This window comes from Xyrauchen texanus, chromosome 1 (assembly GCF_025860055.1).
Source record: "Xyrauchen texanus isolate HMW12.3.18 chromosome 1, RBS_HiC_50CHRs, whole genome shotgun sequence".
Taxonomy (NCBI): Eukaryota; Metazoa; Chordata; class Actinopteri; order Cypriniformes; family Catostomidae; genus Xyrauchen; species Xyrauchen texanus.
The window spans coordinates 17,585,330-17,602,125 of record NC_068276.1 but is presented as its reverse complement, the minus strand read 5'-3'; the positions used below and the strand labels follow the sequence as shown (position 1 = coordinate 17,602,125).

Below are 16,796 nucleotides of genomic sequence, written 5' to 3'. Positions count from 1 at the left end.
AAACCCAAAGTCCTACTTGGAAAAACGTACCCAAACTGGCCCTAAACGCATCGGGTTCTCTGGTCCCATTGGGCATGGTTTCGTTATGTCTGATACCAAACCTCAAAAACAGAGTCCCTTCCCCAATCGCATGCTATTAATTGAGCCAATGTTGCCACGTCAGGCTGCTCAAATAAACATTGCAACGTTTTGATATCGCCAAAGAGCCACACTGTTTACACTTTTTGGGGAAATCAACCTACAAATTGCCTACTTAGTTACTTATATACTTATAGTCTCTGCCTTTCAAGCTGCCACAGGAGAAAGTAGTTAAAAAATTTACACACTTTATCTTTAAAGCCATTTAAAAAATGTAAATATTTTAATTTCTTGGAGAATATTATTCTGATGATCATTCTTTCCTCTCTCCCTCTTTATCTCTCTTCTCTCTGCAGGTGATGATACTTACCATGACATCTTCAGGGATTTCTCACAAATGGCCTCCAACAACCCAGAGAAGCTTAAACGCCGTAGCGCTGACATGAAATAAACCACCTGACCACTAGATGTCCATGTTACTCCAACACACACATACATTCACCCTCAGTACAGAAAGTGATATAACCACGTTCTACTGCTTTTTTTGCTGAATCATCACCCAGCAGGCCCCAGAGTAAACCGTAACCTCCTATGACATGCTGCTTCATTTGGTTTATATATCATACATGAGCATATATTCCCATTAATGTGTTTCATAAAGTCTGGGTTTTGGCATATTTATCCCAGTTTAGGCTTTATGATATAATTAAGACTGTTTGCATTGCATGTGATCATTCTATTTCCAGTTATTTCTTCAGGCACAATACTTATTCTGTGCTCACCTAATTTATCTTTTACAGTACTAATCAGTTAGATCTATTGGGAGCAATTCATATTGAGCAAGTTTATGTTCCGAATGCTGTGAGAGCAACAAATGGAATATTGCAGAAAACAGTGGAGTAGATGCAGTGCCTTGTTTTTACATTTTAACAATTGTCTGTGGACACAAGTTGCTATTCTTATTTTTATTCACTCTTAAGAGAGACAGTGTTAATGCAACTTGAATGCTAATGTTATTTTGAGTGGGTGGTCATTATTTTGCTGGTTCTCCTATATCATTTTATCTGTTTTTTCTCCATTAAGAACAAAACAACCATTAGAAAATACGTTATTTGCTGTGTTTTGAGAGTATTATCTGAAAATGATAATATGCAGCTAAAAAAAATAAATGATACAAATCACATGTAATTTGCATTTCTGAGCTAGAAAACAGGTAACAAGTGAATTTACAGGGCGACTAGGATGATCATTTAACGTTGAAACCGAAAATGTCTTTAATATATTCCTTTCACTTGAATCCATAATAAAACATATTTGCACTTGATCCAGTACTTAATATTTTACTTTAATGCTCAGCTTATCTTGGCCAATGAGATTTATCATGTACTTTTCACCTCTTTTGTCTTATGTAATCAACTTTTAGTTTGAATATAGTATACTGCTTTGTAAAAAAGAAAATGTAAATTTGGTCATATGTTTTGCTATAAGCGTATGCCAAGTGTTTGTCAAGATTCCTTAAATTGCTCATATATATATATATATATATATAAATACTGCTGACTCATCCCAGGTCAGAGAAAACTAGGTGACATCTACCAGCATACAATATACATTAAGAAAAACAAGAACACATTTTATTTAACCATATTTAAACACAAATCTGTCCAACTTCATTGCAATGAAACCCAAATGTTGTTGCTGCGCTGCAAGATTCCTGGGAAATTAAAGCAGCAAATCACATGTAATTTGCATTAAAGTTATTACAGGCACATGATATCAGCTGGGAACCTGAAAAAGGTAAAACTACCTGACTAGCTCTGAAGCAAATTTCAATCTAGTTTTCAATCTTCATGATTAATTTAATGAACAATGACATTTCCACAAAATACATCCACATACATTGTTTTGCTTTCCAGCTTCCTGTAACTTATTAGCTTATGTTCTTTGCAGCTGACAAGATAAAAAGATAAAAAAAATCACTACAAGGTCAAAAGTAAAGTTGCTCAGTGTTCAGCCAATACCAGAGATGTTATGATGCTTGTTACGCAATTCATAATCGTGTGATATAAGTGCTGCTGCTAAGATTTCTTCATAGTAGTCCTGTATTTCATACTCTTTAAGAAAGTTTGTTCACTTAAATTATGGAAATGTTATATACAGTATTACTACATGTGTGATTCCATAATCATAGTACATATGAGGAATGTTGTGTGTTTTTCATTGATCTAAAGGCAGTACAGTAGGCAGCAGCTGAGCTCACAGATTCTCCGCCTGGAGATTAAGGCTCACATGTTCAGCTTTATGACTAGTTTCTTTAAAACATCATTTTTTGGAAGTCTTCAGGAGGTTTCCGCTTGTCTCTAATCTAAAGCATTAAAAAGTTTTATATTAATGTACACAACCCTGCCACAAACAGCACGCTGCTTGGCTAGTTGGATGCTTGTGTACAGTAAGGGGCCAAAAACCTCTTTCATATATATATATATATATATATATAATGAAAGATAAGCTAATAGTTTTATGATCTTCGGAGTGAGCTAAGAAACAAGACAACACAATCCTAAACACATTAAGAAAAGGCTTCTGCTTTGAAGAACAAAATGTGTAACAGATTTTGGTATGGCTGTGTGTAACATTTTGGTCAATGATTAAGTACATTTGTTTGTGCAGTCAACAGACTCTGTGGAAAATGTACACAGTTATTTTCCCAGATAACTGGAGGACATGCATCAATGTCAAAACCCTAAGACACACGTCGTAAGATTCATATCATAATTTTCTTTTTTTAAAAGTTAACATGAACAGAAAGGACAGAATTGCAACTCACTAATAGACCAGCTGTATTAAATGTGTGAATGACACAAAATGAGTGGGGGGATTTATAGCAAATTTTACCTTATGTTCAAGCTGTATGTGTGAATAATAATAATAATCTTCCTGCCAGAGAATGTCAAAAGTCAACATTCACACTAAATAAATAAAAAATACTGATAATATAAATAATCATTTAAAAAATAAATGAATATTTCTTTGAAGATACATTTAAAGGAATCATTGAATTCTTCCAGAAAACATCCTCTGAACTCCCTGTGTCATGCAAGATCCTGCCCCCCTTGCACCTTAAGAGGTAGCGGTTTGAAATGCTAGTTCAAAACATTTTGTTTTTTTAATTATAAAAAAATAGCTTTCCAGTTATGCTTTAATAGCAGTGGTATCCACAAATAATTATGGTGGCGTAAAAATTTTCTTACGGTATATGCGAAAATAGCAGGCTAATCGGACAGTGAAATAAGTGCTAATCTGCTAAGCCCATGCTAAGGTAGACAATATAGTAAGTTTGTGAGCTCACAAAAAAAAACTATAACTATAAAACTATAAATGTACATTGTATAGCTTTGGTTATATACAATATGACACCAAAATGTGTCTACATTATATACATTTTGTTGTGTTTATGTAACATACATTATCTAAAACATTAGCCAATAGAATCACTTTGGGGTCCAAGTGGGATAGGATCTTGCACATCACCAGCTAGCAAAACCGCAGTGTGGTTTTTTTTTACCATAAATGTCCACGCTCATTGTACAAAGGTGCCTGGCAGGCAGCAGATGACCTAACCCACCCCTCCCTAATCCTAGCCATATGGAGCCTGTAAGGCGGAGTACCCTGCCAGGAACAACCTGAGGCACCTTTCTCCCATCGTGCGTGTCCAAAGGCACAGTTGAGATGAGCAGCATAGTCAATTCATTCCCTATAGGAGCTGTGTGGTAGGCTTGACTCACTCTGAGGTGATAATAGTGACATCTGTCATAAGGGTTTCAAAATCTGCTGATAGTGCTGGAGTATATAATGGGTTCGGTGTTTAAATCACATTGTTACCTATAATATACTGAAGACAAATTCTAATTGCTGTACATTTTACCTCTGGCGTTTTGTGAGGTATTGAACAGATTTTGTATGCTGCACTGGACACGTATGGTACTGTAAGAATTAAGTGCTTTTGAATTGGTAAACTATAATTTTGAGTTGTAAAATGACTTATTTCTGCCCCTCAAAATCAAATAAAAGACTGATTGTCTTGTTATTAGTGATCAATACGATCAGTAGACTTCACAGGGATAGCAGCAGCCACTTTGGCTCAAAGATCTGTAGGCTTGAGGGAATCTTGGCAACTCATATATTAAGAAACTAGCAGTGCGTTAACGTTTTATAGTCGCAAACAATATGTAAATGCAAAATGTGGAATTCATTGAATGTTTGCCAATGTACCAAAGATGTGAAATTCACCTACACGTTCCACAATATTTCACAGAATTCCAAATAACAAAAAGTTGCTTTACCACCCATACTGTAGCTGTCTGCTGATATCTCAAAAAAAATAATGGCCCTGCACAAAATGGTGCCCTCAGTCCACAAATTTGCGGGCACCACAAAAGGCCGTATTTTTTATACTTCCCTTAAGTCAGCATGATGCGTCCTGTCCTGAGTTATGAGGCATTTGTTGTTGTTCAGGCACTGGTTCGGTCACATGACCATGGACCTCAATCTCCTCATCGGCACAAGATATATTATCCAAGGAGCACAATTTCTCAGGAACTGAGTTTAGAGTGTCTTTGAGTAGGCCATCTTCTATGGAGCCATCCTGAGGCTTCTTCTTTGATGGTGATAAAGGTGGAGGGGTCGTACAGGACCAAAAATGAGGTAGAGTCGCTGTAACTAATGTCCCTAACAAAAGGAAACTTCCAGCAACCATAAAAGATGCTGTGTATGTCCCAGTACAGTCCTTTAGCCAACCTAGAAGGAATAATATAGACAACTGTGTGAATACTTATCAACCTGAAGAGTTGTAACAATTTGACAGCCTTTTAAACAAAACTAGTATCATGATGATTTTTTTATGGCAATGGGCTCCTACCAGACAGTGGAGCTCCCAGCAGTCCTCCAATGCTCTCTATAAGCTGTATGAGGCCAAGGGCTCCTAGCATTCGCTCCATGCCTACAATCTCTGGCACCACTGCAAAGACCAGTGGCGTCATTGCTCCTGCACAGAACCCATAAGCCAGGCTGAATACCAACAGTCCTGGATAATTCACACAGAGAGAAATAAGAAGCAAAACTAGCCCCAGTAACCCAGTCCATACAGTCAGCATGTGTGGCATCCGCATTTTGCCCAGGTCTGAGGCCCAGCCAGACACTACACGACCGAAAATGTCTGCCACACCAGTGACAGAGATAACAAAGGCTGCCTGGTACTCAGTGAAACCAATGTTACGGCTGTGGGCAACAAGATGAACGTAAGGGATAAAGTAGCCAGCATTGAAGAAAGTGACAGCCAAGGTGTAAGTGATGAAGCCACGATGCAAAAGCAGGGAGAGCTCAAAGCACTCATAGATACGGGAGAGTAAGGAAGTGCATTTTTTGACGTTGGGAGTGTTTTCAGTCTATGAAGGGAACACAAAAAAAACATGTCAACATACAAGTAAAGCAAGGTCGCATGCCAAAAGACAGTATCAAATGTCAAAATACAGGCAAGTTAACAACAGGGTTTTCCTGCAATGAAAATGTAATGATATTCATCTTGTGTTAGGCTTTTTATATATGGTAAATATGTTATTGTCTAAAATGCACATTTGAGCTGCATGATTGAAGCCTGTTGTTTGAATGAGTGTGGCGCGAGTCATCACAGAACCACTCTCGCAAGTGATCCGCTCAGCTTAATCCTACTGCATCACTGGAGCTGCCCTTAATATACTGTATGTGAGCCAGACAGGATAGAGTGCAGCAGATCATTCACGCAAATCAATCAGACATCCCTCAATATTGCTGTGCAGACCACAAAACTGATGCAATCCATGTGAATTAAGAGAATGTTTTGTTTAAAATGCTATGGAGAAAATATTCTAAACAGCACTGATGAGGTAGAGGCAACACCATAAAATAAAATAAAAAATAAAAAAATGCAATTAACACATCATTCTAGTTTCATTTTAAATAATTTGTTGGTGGAATCTATTAGACATTGACTTTTTATTACAACTGTGGCATTTGTTTCAGAACAAATACTATAATTTATTTTAAGAAAGACTAGCTACATACAAGTCATCCATGGTTTTACCTATGGTTTTGCTTATGGAAATGCAATGTAAATATAAGGGCAAGTACATAAAAGAGACTTTCAAGACATACAATACAGGTCAAAAGTTTTGAAACACTTATTCTTTATTTTATATATATATATATATATATATATATATATATCTAAAATTTATTTTTTACTTTTTTCACATTTTAGAATAAGAGTAAAGTCATCAAAACTATGGAATAACATAAATGGAAATATTGGAATTATGTTGTGGCTAAACAAAATCCAAAATAAATCAAAACTGTTTTATATTTTAGCATCTTCATAATAGTCACCCTTCGCAGACATGTACTCTTGACATTTTCTCAACCAACTTCTTGAGGAATCAAGCTGGGATGCTTTTTAAACAGTATTGAAGGAGTTCCCATCTATGTTGGGCACTTATTGGCTGCTTTTCTTTATTATTTGATCCAAGTCATCAATTTCAAAAACTTTTTTTTTTTGCACAATTACTATATTTTTGTCAACAAAAATGTAAAACATTTAAGCATACGCCTTCAGATCAAAAGATCTGTGTAATATTGTTTATGTTGTGCAATATATATTCTGTTCGAAATAAATATGTTCAATATTAGGAAATAAACTGGCCTTGTTTGACATCAGATATTCCTAAAAATTACTTAAATCTTTAAGAGCCTTATTAAAGGAAAACAGTATCTGTTATTAGGAAACAAACATTTTCACTTGCATAGTTTCGGTGCCAAACAATGTGTCCAGGAATTATAAAGTTTACTGAACAAATTGAATTAAAAAAAATAAATAAATAAGGTCATCTTATTAGTTGTTAATTTTGCGCTGTAATGCAATGGACTATGCATAATATGTGATATAATAATGACATAATTCATTCAAATGAACATTAAAAGTGTGTTCATAATAGCTGCTTGTCCCTAAAAAAAAAAAAAAAAGTTATTAAAACTAAACTGCAATTTGCCACATATCCTTACGTTCAAAGAAAGAAAGATTTAAATAAAATCATTAGGTTATGTCAAGTAATCTCTCACCTTAGCTAATTTCTTTCTCTTTACAGTGCTGCTGAAAAGTTTTGGAAAATCAAATGTAAGATTTTAAAACCTTTTGCAAGACTCGAACAAAAATAAAATTAATATGGTATCCTCATACCAAAACAAACCCTCACAATCTTAATAAATAATAATATAGTCACAGACTCTTAAAGTGGCAGGGGCACACAGTCAACATGACCATAACATTGCTTATCAGTTAAACATGGTATCTGCAAGTTTACAATACTCAAGACATGTCACACTCTCTCTCACACACCCTCCCTCTCTCTCTCACACCCTCCCTCTCTCTCTCACACACCCTCCCTCTCTCTCTCACACACCCTCCCTCTCTCTCTCTCTCTCTCTCTCACACACACACACACTCCCTCTCTCTCTCACACACACACACTCCCTCTCTCTCTCACACACACACATTAAATGTACCATTATATAAATAAATACAAATTAGAGGTTAACCGATATTGGATTTGCTGATATGATAATGTGTTGAAAAAGGCAATTAATCTGCCAATAGTTTTTAAATTGGTAGCCTAGATTAAATGTTCTTAGTCTTTCCTTCCTGTAATGGGTAGAGCCAGACAGAGGCTACAAGAGCACAAATTTAATTTAATTCCAGATGCAGTTTATGGTGCAATAAAAAAATACCAAAAAACATACAAACCAAAAGATTTGATCGCACAGAACTTTTAACGTTAAAGGATGAAATACACCAGGGACTCTTATATTGAAATGTTTGCGCTTCACTTTTTCCAGCTGCTCATTCAAACAGATAAGGGAAATAAAATGTGCACTCCTCCACTAATATGCAACATAACACAATATAAACAATGAAAAGTAAACATTGTCATATTTCATCAACACAGTATATTATCATCATCATCATCATCACCAACAGTTAATCATTAGTGATTGCTTGTCATAAATTTCAGATATGGCCTAACAGCTGGAAACACTGCATGCGTTCAGAAAATACAGCAGTGCTGCGTTTTCATTTTGAAGGACACAGCACATGCATTTATTTAATTAAATCCTATTCTTTTGATAACCACATTAGGTCACATCACGATACCTGTCTTTCCACTCCCAAATTTAAGACCTCTTTAAATGATAATTAAGACTTTTGTTACATCATTTAAGACTTTTTATGACCTAAAATTTTGGAAAACTGAATTTAAGACATTTTAAGACTTTAAGGATCTGAGGGAACCCTGACTTTATTTGTATTACTATTTTCCTCTGATTTACATAGCACAGAAGCATTTTGTGAAGCATGTGAAGTCAAATAAGTGTAGCATCTCTCTACAGCTTGAGATGCATATAAAACTTGGTATGTTTTAATGTGATTGTGAAGGAATAGGAAATTTTGACAGGAATTTTAACAGGATTAATGCAGGCTGCTTTTGCCAGGGTGTGGTATACAACCTGTTATATTCATGAATATAAGTTTAAACATCCGTGGCAGCAAAGCGCAGTCATCATTGGGATGGCGTCACACTGTACACTTGTGGCATCAACAAAAATGGTTGCTGACGCTTCTTGTTAATATTTTTACCAGACATTGTGTCCGATATGTTTTAACGGTTAAAAAAAACAGTACTTAACCCTGGTACAGTCTAAATAATATAGCCAGTCCAATAGAATTATTGTGTTAATTTAGTTTGATTTCACATAGCACCTTAAACTTAAACAAATCTGTGTTGAATTCAAAAGGTTACAGATGATTAGATCCAATGTGAACTTTAAATGCAAAGTAATTGATATATGTTAATTCATTGCAAGTATGTAATAAACCACCGAGCATGTGGATGACCATATGTGTCAGCCACAACCAAAGACAACTTTTGACCAAAGAAAACCCTGCAAAAGAGATCTGCTAGACCTAGCATGCACCATCAAGTTAGTTCAAGGACAGACGTAAAGTTTGATTTTTCAAGTTCAATAACAAGCATTCACACTGATATAGAACATCAAATCACATACCTTCTCCACAACTTTTGGTTTCTTTATTGGGCGAATGAGAGCCCCACAAGCAATCAAGTTGAAGCTGAGGCCTCCCAGGATAAGCAAGGCTCCACGCCAAGCATAGACCTCCACCAGATACTGAAATAGTGGGGAGAAGGCAAAAGAGGCTAGACCGACCCCTGTTAAGCCCAGACCCATGGCTAGAGATCGCCTCATGGTGAAATACTGCATCACTGAAGCAATAATGGGGGTAAAAACCAGTGCCCAGCCTAACCCTGATAAAAATGGACAAAAAGACTACATGAACATGACTCGTTAATCAGGATTTTGCAACCGAATCATTTTAAGGGCATCTCACCTGAGATGACTCCCATGGTCAGGTAAAGGTGCGAGAGTGTTGTTGCCTGTGAAGCCAGAATAAATCCCAGGCCTGAGAGAAATCCTCCAATCATAACAACTGGCCGAGCTCCATACAAATTGCTTGCTGCTGTACCTATTGGACCTACACACACACACACACACACACACACACACACACACACACACACACACACACACTTAATCGAATGAGGCAAACCAAAGTAATGGTTTGTTAGCAAACAAGCATGAGCAAACAAAGTGTGCACAGTTAAAAAAAATGACCCGTCTCTGTTATAAACAAAATGAATTAGCATCTACATAAACTGCAGAATGAACTTACTGATTAGCTGTTGAATTGCCACCCCAATGGATGTTATCCAGGACACAGCCTGGGCACTCTCTCCAAAGTATTGCACAAACTCCACAAAAAAGACACCCAGACTGCGGATGAGCCCAAACACCAGGGCTGAGGCCACAAAGAGAGCCCCCACCACCACCCAACCCCAACCTCCATCAGATGCCACCATCTGGGGGGATGACTGCTTCTCTTGGGGCTTAGCCATCGCTGCTTTAAAAAGACAGATTAAGAGAACATTGACAAACATTAAAACTCTTGTAAACATCTTTACACATACAATGAAATGAATGAGGTTAATACAAGGCTGTCATCGTTAGCTGTGTTGCTATAATTGGGTAAATGTTTATGTGGCCACCAGAAAACGGCTTTTTGAGAGAAAGTGGCTTATTGCGAGAAAACAGCGTTCCAGTTTACATGCACTCTATAGGCGGTGTACTCTACTATTGTATACTGTACATGTGGCTCTGTCAATAAACTGCTTTCTACAAAGCAATGTAATTTTCCCACAACGATTGTGTAAACAACACACATGGCATCCAAGGAAGACTTTACCGTTTTACTCCCTGTTAATTCACTTTATTTCCAGATATTCCAGAATTGTTGCAGTGTTTGCTTTCTTAGCTTACTATGGTGACCTGCGGCTGAATTGCGACAGTAGTGGGGTTTCCCCCTTGCATAAAACTCCAGAATTCCTCCAATGTACAAGCTCATATGCGGATGTTAGGGACAGTCAATAGTTTACATTTGTGTGTATAAATGGGTCTAGTTTATAGTATGTGATTTTCCCACTGTACTTCCAGAAATGTTGAATTCTTTCCACTGTGTTGACATATTGTGGGGCTCCATCCTATGACATTTGTTATCCCAATCTGTTCCATGCACGCACTCTTCAAACACAACTCAGAACGCTGCTAATGTGTTTACAACAACACATTAAGCCGCGTACTCTGAGAGAAACCTAGGTGTGTTAAACCGCTTTCTCTTAATCCCTTAAATGGCATAAGGAATCACTTTTTACAGAATGCCGCTTTCTGCTAAAACCCTGGAATAAATGGTTTTCGTGGTTTTTATTTTCTCCCTTTTCTCACGATTTGGAATGCCCAATTCCCAATGTGCTCTAGGTCCTCGTAGTGACTCACCTCAATCCGGGTGGCAGAGGACGAATCTCAGTTGCCTCCGTGCCTAAGACCATCAGTCCGCATATCTTATCACGTGGCTTGTTGAGCACATTGGTGCGGAGACATAGCGTGCGTGTGGAAGCTTCACACTATTCTCCGCGGCATCCACGCACAACTCACCATACGCCTCACTGAGAGCGAACCACACTATAGCGACCACTAGGAGGTTACCCCATGGACTCTACCCTCCCAAGCAACTGGGCCAATTTGGTTGCTTGGGAGACATGGCTGGAGTCAGAGTTCAAACTCGCAATTCCAGGGGTAGTAGTCAGCGTCTTTACTCGCTGAGATAACAATAAACCATTTTCTTAAGTGCATGTAAACATGGTCCGTGTCTTGCTACAATAAATAAAGGGTCTCTATCATATTGTTTATAATCTCTTCAAATCTACCAGGTTACTAAACACTCCTTTCCACGACCCCCTTCCTCTGGGCAACACTGCTGTTAAACATCTACCCATTTCAATTTTAAAACGAAGATGTTTTAAATAGGGACGTGCCAGAATGGTTGACTAGTGAAACAACCACTAATCCATTACTGAGGTCAACCAGTGAAAATGTTATAGCGATAGTGCTTTTAAATGGGAAATGCACTGTGAAAAGTCAATACCTCTGCTGTGAGCAATGTTCCCATTATTATGCATAATCCACAGGTTTATTTGTGAAGTGTCAAGGAGATTATTGCACACCTACAATAATCAGTTATGTACTTTTGACAGCGGAGCAATGATCGACTTGTTTCAGTTACATATATGTGCTTAATCTACATCTGGGTTGCACATAAGCAGTCAGACGTCAGTTCTTAACACAGTAATAGGTCTAGTTCTGTCCTGAACACATACAAACACACACAACAGATTACAGTTCTTCACAACTTTGAACAGGTGAAGTTAAGTTGAATTGTTAGAAAATTTGCAATCACTGCAAATGGGTTGAAAATAATGATGTACTGCAAAATTAAAGTGCAAAAAAATAGGGCTGAGTGATAGGATGATGTAATCGGATATCAACAATAGGTCCTGATGCCGATTGCGATGCTCATTGACAAATGATGATTGACAATATCTGGAATTGACAAAACAATGGAGCTGGGAAGTTGCCAAATACATTAAATAGTAGCCCAGTGTATTAAATTTGCTACCATCTAACCACCAAATGCAGGTATTTCATATGCATTGATGGGTATTTTTGCTAATCTTCTCGCCGCTGTGGCGGGCGACCTGTAAGATGTCTCAAGTGACACATGACAAGAAATGTTGTTAGGCACAAAGGCGTGCTTAAATATATATTTTTTATTATATTTTGAAGAACAGATGAAATAAGAGCCATTGATGTGAGTGTCTGATACTCTGTTTGTTCAGAGGCGTGCAGCGGGAGCGTGTCTCGTGAAACACGCACATGTAAAGAGTTCTCACTCTTTCTTTTATGTTTCAGTTGTCTGAAAACAGTTTGTAAGAATAATGTTGTATTTGAAAATGCTGCAGATTACCTCAGACCTTCTCAGGAGGTGCTCTGAGTTTAGTTAGCTTTTTTCCCACAGAACAGTTTCTCATTTGCATTGTGAACGCAACTCTGCAGGTTTACTTTATACACACACACACACACACACACACACACACACACACACACACACACACACACACACACACACACACACACACACACACACACACACACACACACACACACACACACACACACACACACACACACACACTTTGGGTGAACTATCCCTTTAAAGGAATATTCTGGTGTAACAAGTTCTAAGTTCTGGGCAAAGGCAGCGAACAGTCAAAGTTGAGTGCTTTATTGTTCTCATGCAGTCTAGTGAAATTTAAATACAAGGGGCTCTTGTTTGGCAACACACAAAAGCTTCAGGCTCTGGTCTCTCTCTCTACCCCCTTTGACGCTCTGACATGCCTTTTCAGGTCTCCCTCCGCCATCACGTTAATGAGAGACAGTTGTTAGAGATAATTACGACCCAGGTGACGAGCCTTACCGCTCACCCTCTCCCGCAGACCGACATATGACCATGCCCCCCTGCCACATCTGGGTTCAAAACAAGTTAAGTTCAATCGACAGCATTTGTGGTGTAATGCCGAATACCACAACAAAGTATTCCAACTTGTCCCTCCATTTCTTTAAAAAAATAAAACGTGGTCACAGTGAGGTAGTTTTATGGACATTTTAGGGTTTACAGCGTTACATCATCATTGCAAGTTGTACAATTTTATATAACTTTACACAGAAAAGGTTAGTAAGCGATTTTATCACACTAGAATAATTTGAACATGCATGTTGTTCACTTTTGAAACAGTGAGGTTTTAAAAAAAAAATTATCCCCTTTTCTCCCCAATTTTGGAATGCCCAATTCTCACTACTTAATAGGTCCTCGTGGCGGCACGGTTACTCACCTAAATCTGGGTGGCAAAGTACAAGTCTCAGTTGCCTCCACTTCTGAGACTGTCAATACACGTATCACGTGGCTCGCTGTGCATGACACCGCAGACACTCACAGCATGTGGAGACTCATGCTACTCTCCACGGTCCAAGCACAACTTACCAAGCACACCATTGAGAGCGATAACCACTTAATCGGGACCACAACCGGGCCAATTTGGTTGCTTAGGAGACCTGGATAGAGTCACTCAGCACACCCTGGATTCAAACTCGCAACTCCAGGGGTGGTAGTCAGCGTCAATACTCGCTGAGCTGCCCAGGCCACGAAACAGTGAGTATTTTTACATTTATGGACTGGCCCCATTCACTTCAATTGGGGACTGCCTTTTTAAAAAGAAAACTTTTTACAATAAAACTACATGCATTGTCATTTTAAATGTACTGGCAGACAAAAGTTCGGAATAATGTACAGATTTTGCTTTAATGGAAAGAAATTGTTACTTTTATTCACCAAAGTGGCATTCAACTGATCACAATATATAGTCAGGACATTAATAACGTGATAAATTATGATTGCAATCTGAAATTTTTTCACTACTTCAAAGAGATTTCATCAATAAATCATCCACGTGCAGCAATGACATATCCTTGACATTCCAGCTGTCAGTTTGTCCAGATATTCATGTGACATTTCACCCCACACTTCCTGTAGCACTTGCCATAGATGTGGCTGTCTTGTCTGGCACTTCTCACATCACCTTACAGTCTAGCTGATCCCACAGAAGCTCAACGGGGTTAAGATCCATAACACTCTTTTCCAATTATCTGTTGTCCAATGTCTGTTTCTTTGCCCATCTAACCATTTCTTTTTGTTTTTATGTTTCAAAAGGGGCTTTTGCAATTCTTCCCATAAGTCCTGCACCCCTGAGTCTTCTCTTTACTGTTGTACATGAAACTGGTGTTGAGCGGGTAGAATTCAATGAAGCTGTCAGCTGAGGACATGTGAGGCGTCGGTTTCTCAAACTAGAGACTCTGATGAACTTATCCTCTTGTTTAGTTGTACATCTGGTCTTTCACATCTCATTCTGTCCTTGTTAGAGACAGTTGTGCTTTGTCTTTGAAGACTGTAGTGTACACCTTTGTATGAAATCTTTGTGAAGCATTGTGTAGCCTTCGTTCCTTCATTTCTAGAGTTTATTTATTTGATTTTTTTTTACCTAATATTGATTAATTTCAGCTGTGTTTGATATAATGGCAAGTGATTTTCGTAGTATAAAATGATCAATTTATCATGATTACTCGAGGATAAGTTGTTGGAGTGATGCTGCTGGAAATGACTTTTCAAATAGTGATGGTGCTGTTTTCACATCAGTAATGTCCTGACTATACTTCGTGAGCAGTTGAATGCCACTTTGGTGAATTAAAGTACCAATTTCCTTCTGAAACAGCAAAATCTGTACATTATTCCAAACTTTTGGTCGCCAGTGTATTTTATAACTTTTTACTCTATATTTGAAGGTAACTACCAGTTAACTTTTTTTTAACTGCATTTTTACAGTCTTTTACCGTTCAAATTACTGACATTGTTTTGTACAGTGTATGCAAAGACTGCGTAATATGCGTAAATGGAGCGGCGGTCCTGATGATTATGACAGGTGTATCAAGTTCACCTTATGTTGCCAAAGTGAAAGAAATAAACTTTAAGACTAGCATGTTTCTTTATCAGCACAATCTTTAGGGCTACTGTAGACAAGTTTTTGAAACTTTGCAGGCAGGGAATACAAGCAGAACTTTGGCGAACCACAACAGACATGTTTATATAATATGTGCACCTATAAACATACACATTTGCAAAAAGCGGTATAAAAGCGTTGCATTTTTTTATTTAATTGCAAAACCTAACCTTTTGGCCTTCTTTATGTGTTCGTCTTTATCCACAAATGATTTAACACGTGACTGTGTGCATGATTTTTATAATTATGTTGTAGGGTTTCAATTATTTAGCTCTAAGAATAAATGAAAAGTTGGAAGCCGGTATGAACAAACGTCGCGAATACACTGTCCTGAAAGAAAATGGGCTTCTGTCACCATTAACATTAAATAGGCTATAGGTAGTTGTTGACAGTGTTAGTTACTGCTGATATCGTTGAAGCTCGTTTGTCTACATGGTTCTCGCTGTTTGAATGTGGGGTGGCAGACTAGGAGTGAACCTTGCTTGGATCATATGCAATTGTAGACATTTATCACACTGTCATATGACAGTACAATTTAATGAATTCATAGCGTAATCCTCGCAATATAAACGCAGATCGATCTACATCATCTTTCACACCAATGTGTACACTACAGTTTAGATATAGGACTTATTTATATTTTGATGGCGGTCATCACAGTATGGCACAAACGGCAGTAATGTATTACATTTAAGACAAGCAGTGCTACTTCTTGACTAAGCTAAATCATACCATCATCGGTTACGGTAAATAAGGCGCAATATCAAGAAAATTCGAGTAAACATGTAAGGAACAGATCGTTACTTACCCATGACCCGATCGCCCTTTTCCTGCGGTGTCATTGTCAAATCAAAGGTATTAAAACCCTTGTTTTTAAATATATATATAACAACATCCCTTTGGACCTGCGCTTGGCATGGCCCGCTGTCACATTTGCACGTGGTGCGGGTTTAGTTTAATCGAAGCCCCGCCTCCAGTGCGCGCGCACGCAAGCGTGAGGTTGTTAAAAGTTTCCTTTTTTTCAGGAACGTACACCAATCACCTTTAAACTACGTGTGTAATTATGTCATGTTAAAGTAAGGCAGAGATAAATGCACATTAAGCATGCTGTAATTCACTAAACTAGTGCCAGTGGAGAGTACTAGTGCCGTTCTCTATTGAGCTTTTCAGTATTTCAAAAACATGGAAGAAAATTCGCATTTTCGACTCATACGTTTTAGATATACAAGTGAAAAATAAGTTCCGTGGTAAACATTACTTTAAGATACTTAATTTACACAATCATACGACGAACGTGAATTTTGAAGACGCTTTGTTTATCAAAAAAGTATATTGCTTGATAAGAATTAATCTGGCTTTCTGTTTCGTCAGGTACATACACGTGCATGCTTGTTGTAGTAGTTGTAGCCCTTATCTATCAACTCGTCAGCAACAATTGTTTTTATTATTATTATTTTTCTTTTTTAAACATGGCGGCTTAACAATACACGTTTGAGGAATGACGGTGTGAAATTTATGTTGTAGAACAAAACGTCCAAGTGTCTTGAAGTTATGTTT

General features: G+C 37.8%; 2 protein-coding genes across 3 annotated transcripts in view; one reads left to right on the top strand and one right to left on the bottom strand.

Annotated features, from left to right (window-relative positions):
* acap1 (ArfGAP with coiled-coil, ankyrin repeat and PH domains 1) overlaps positions 1–1,391 on the top strand; it is a 30,089-nt gene extending 28,698 nt beyond the window's left edge. The window contains exon 23 of the mRNA XM_052126774.1: positions 435–1,391. Coding sequence (XP_051982734.1) covers positions 435–529 — 95 coding nt within the window. The 3' untranslated portion in view covers positions 530–1,391. The remainder of the gene's footprint in view (positions 1–434) is intronic.
* Positions 1,392–1,499: 108 nt separating this feature from the next.
* Positions 1,500–16,180, bottom strand: slc16a13 (solute carrier family 16 member 13). Of its 2 annotated transcripts, none has more exons than XM_052126819.1 (6): positions 16,048–16,180; positions 9,911–10,135; positions 9,569–9,712; positions 9,229–9,485; positions 4,997–5,522; positions 1,500–4,875 (listed from the first exon to the last, which is right to left on the bottom strand). In XM_052126819.1, the coding sequence occupies exons 1-6, from the start codon at positions 16,079–16,081 to the stop codon at positions 4,544–4,546; spliced, it is 1,518 nt and encodes a 505-aa protein (XP_051982779.1). In that variant the 5' UTR covers positions 16,082–16,180; the 3' UTR covers positions 1,500–4,543. The 2 variants fall into 2 exon arrangements, with proteins under 2 accessions (XP_051982779.1, XP_051982771.1); XM_052126811.1 differs by having other exon boundaries at positions 9,911–10,138; positions 16,048–16,150.
* Positions 16,181–16,796: the final 616 nt, after the last annotated feature.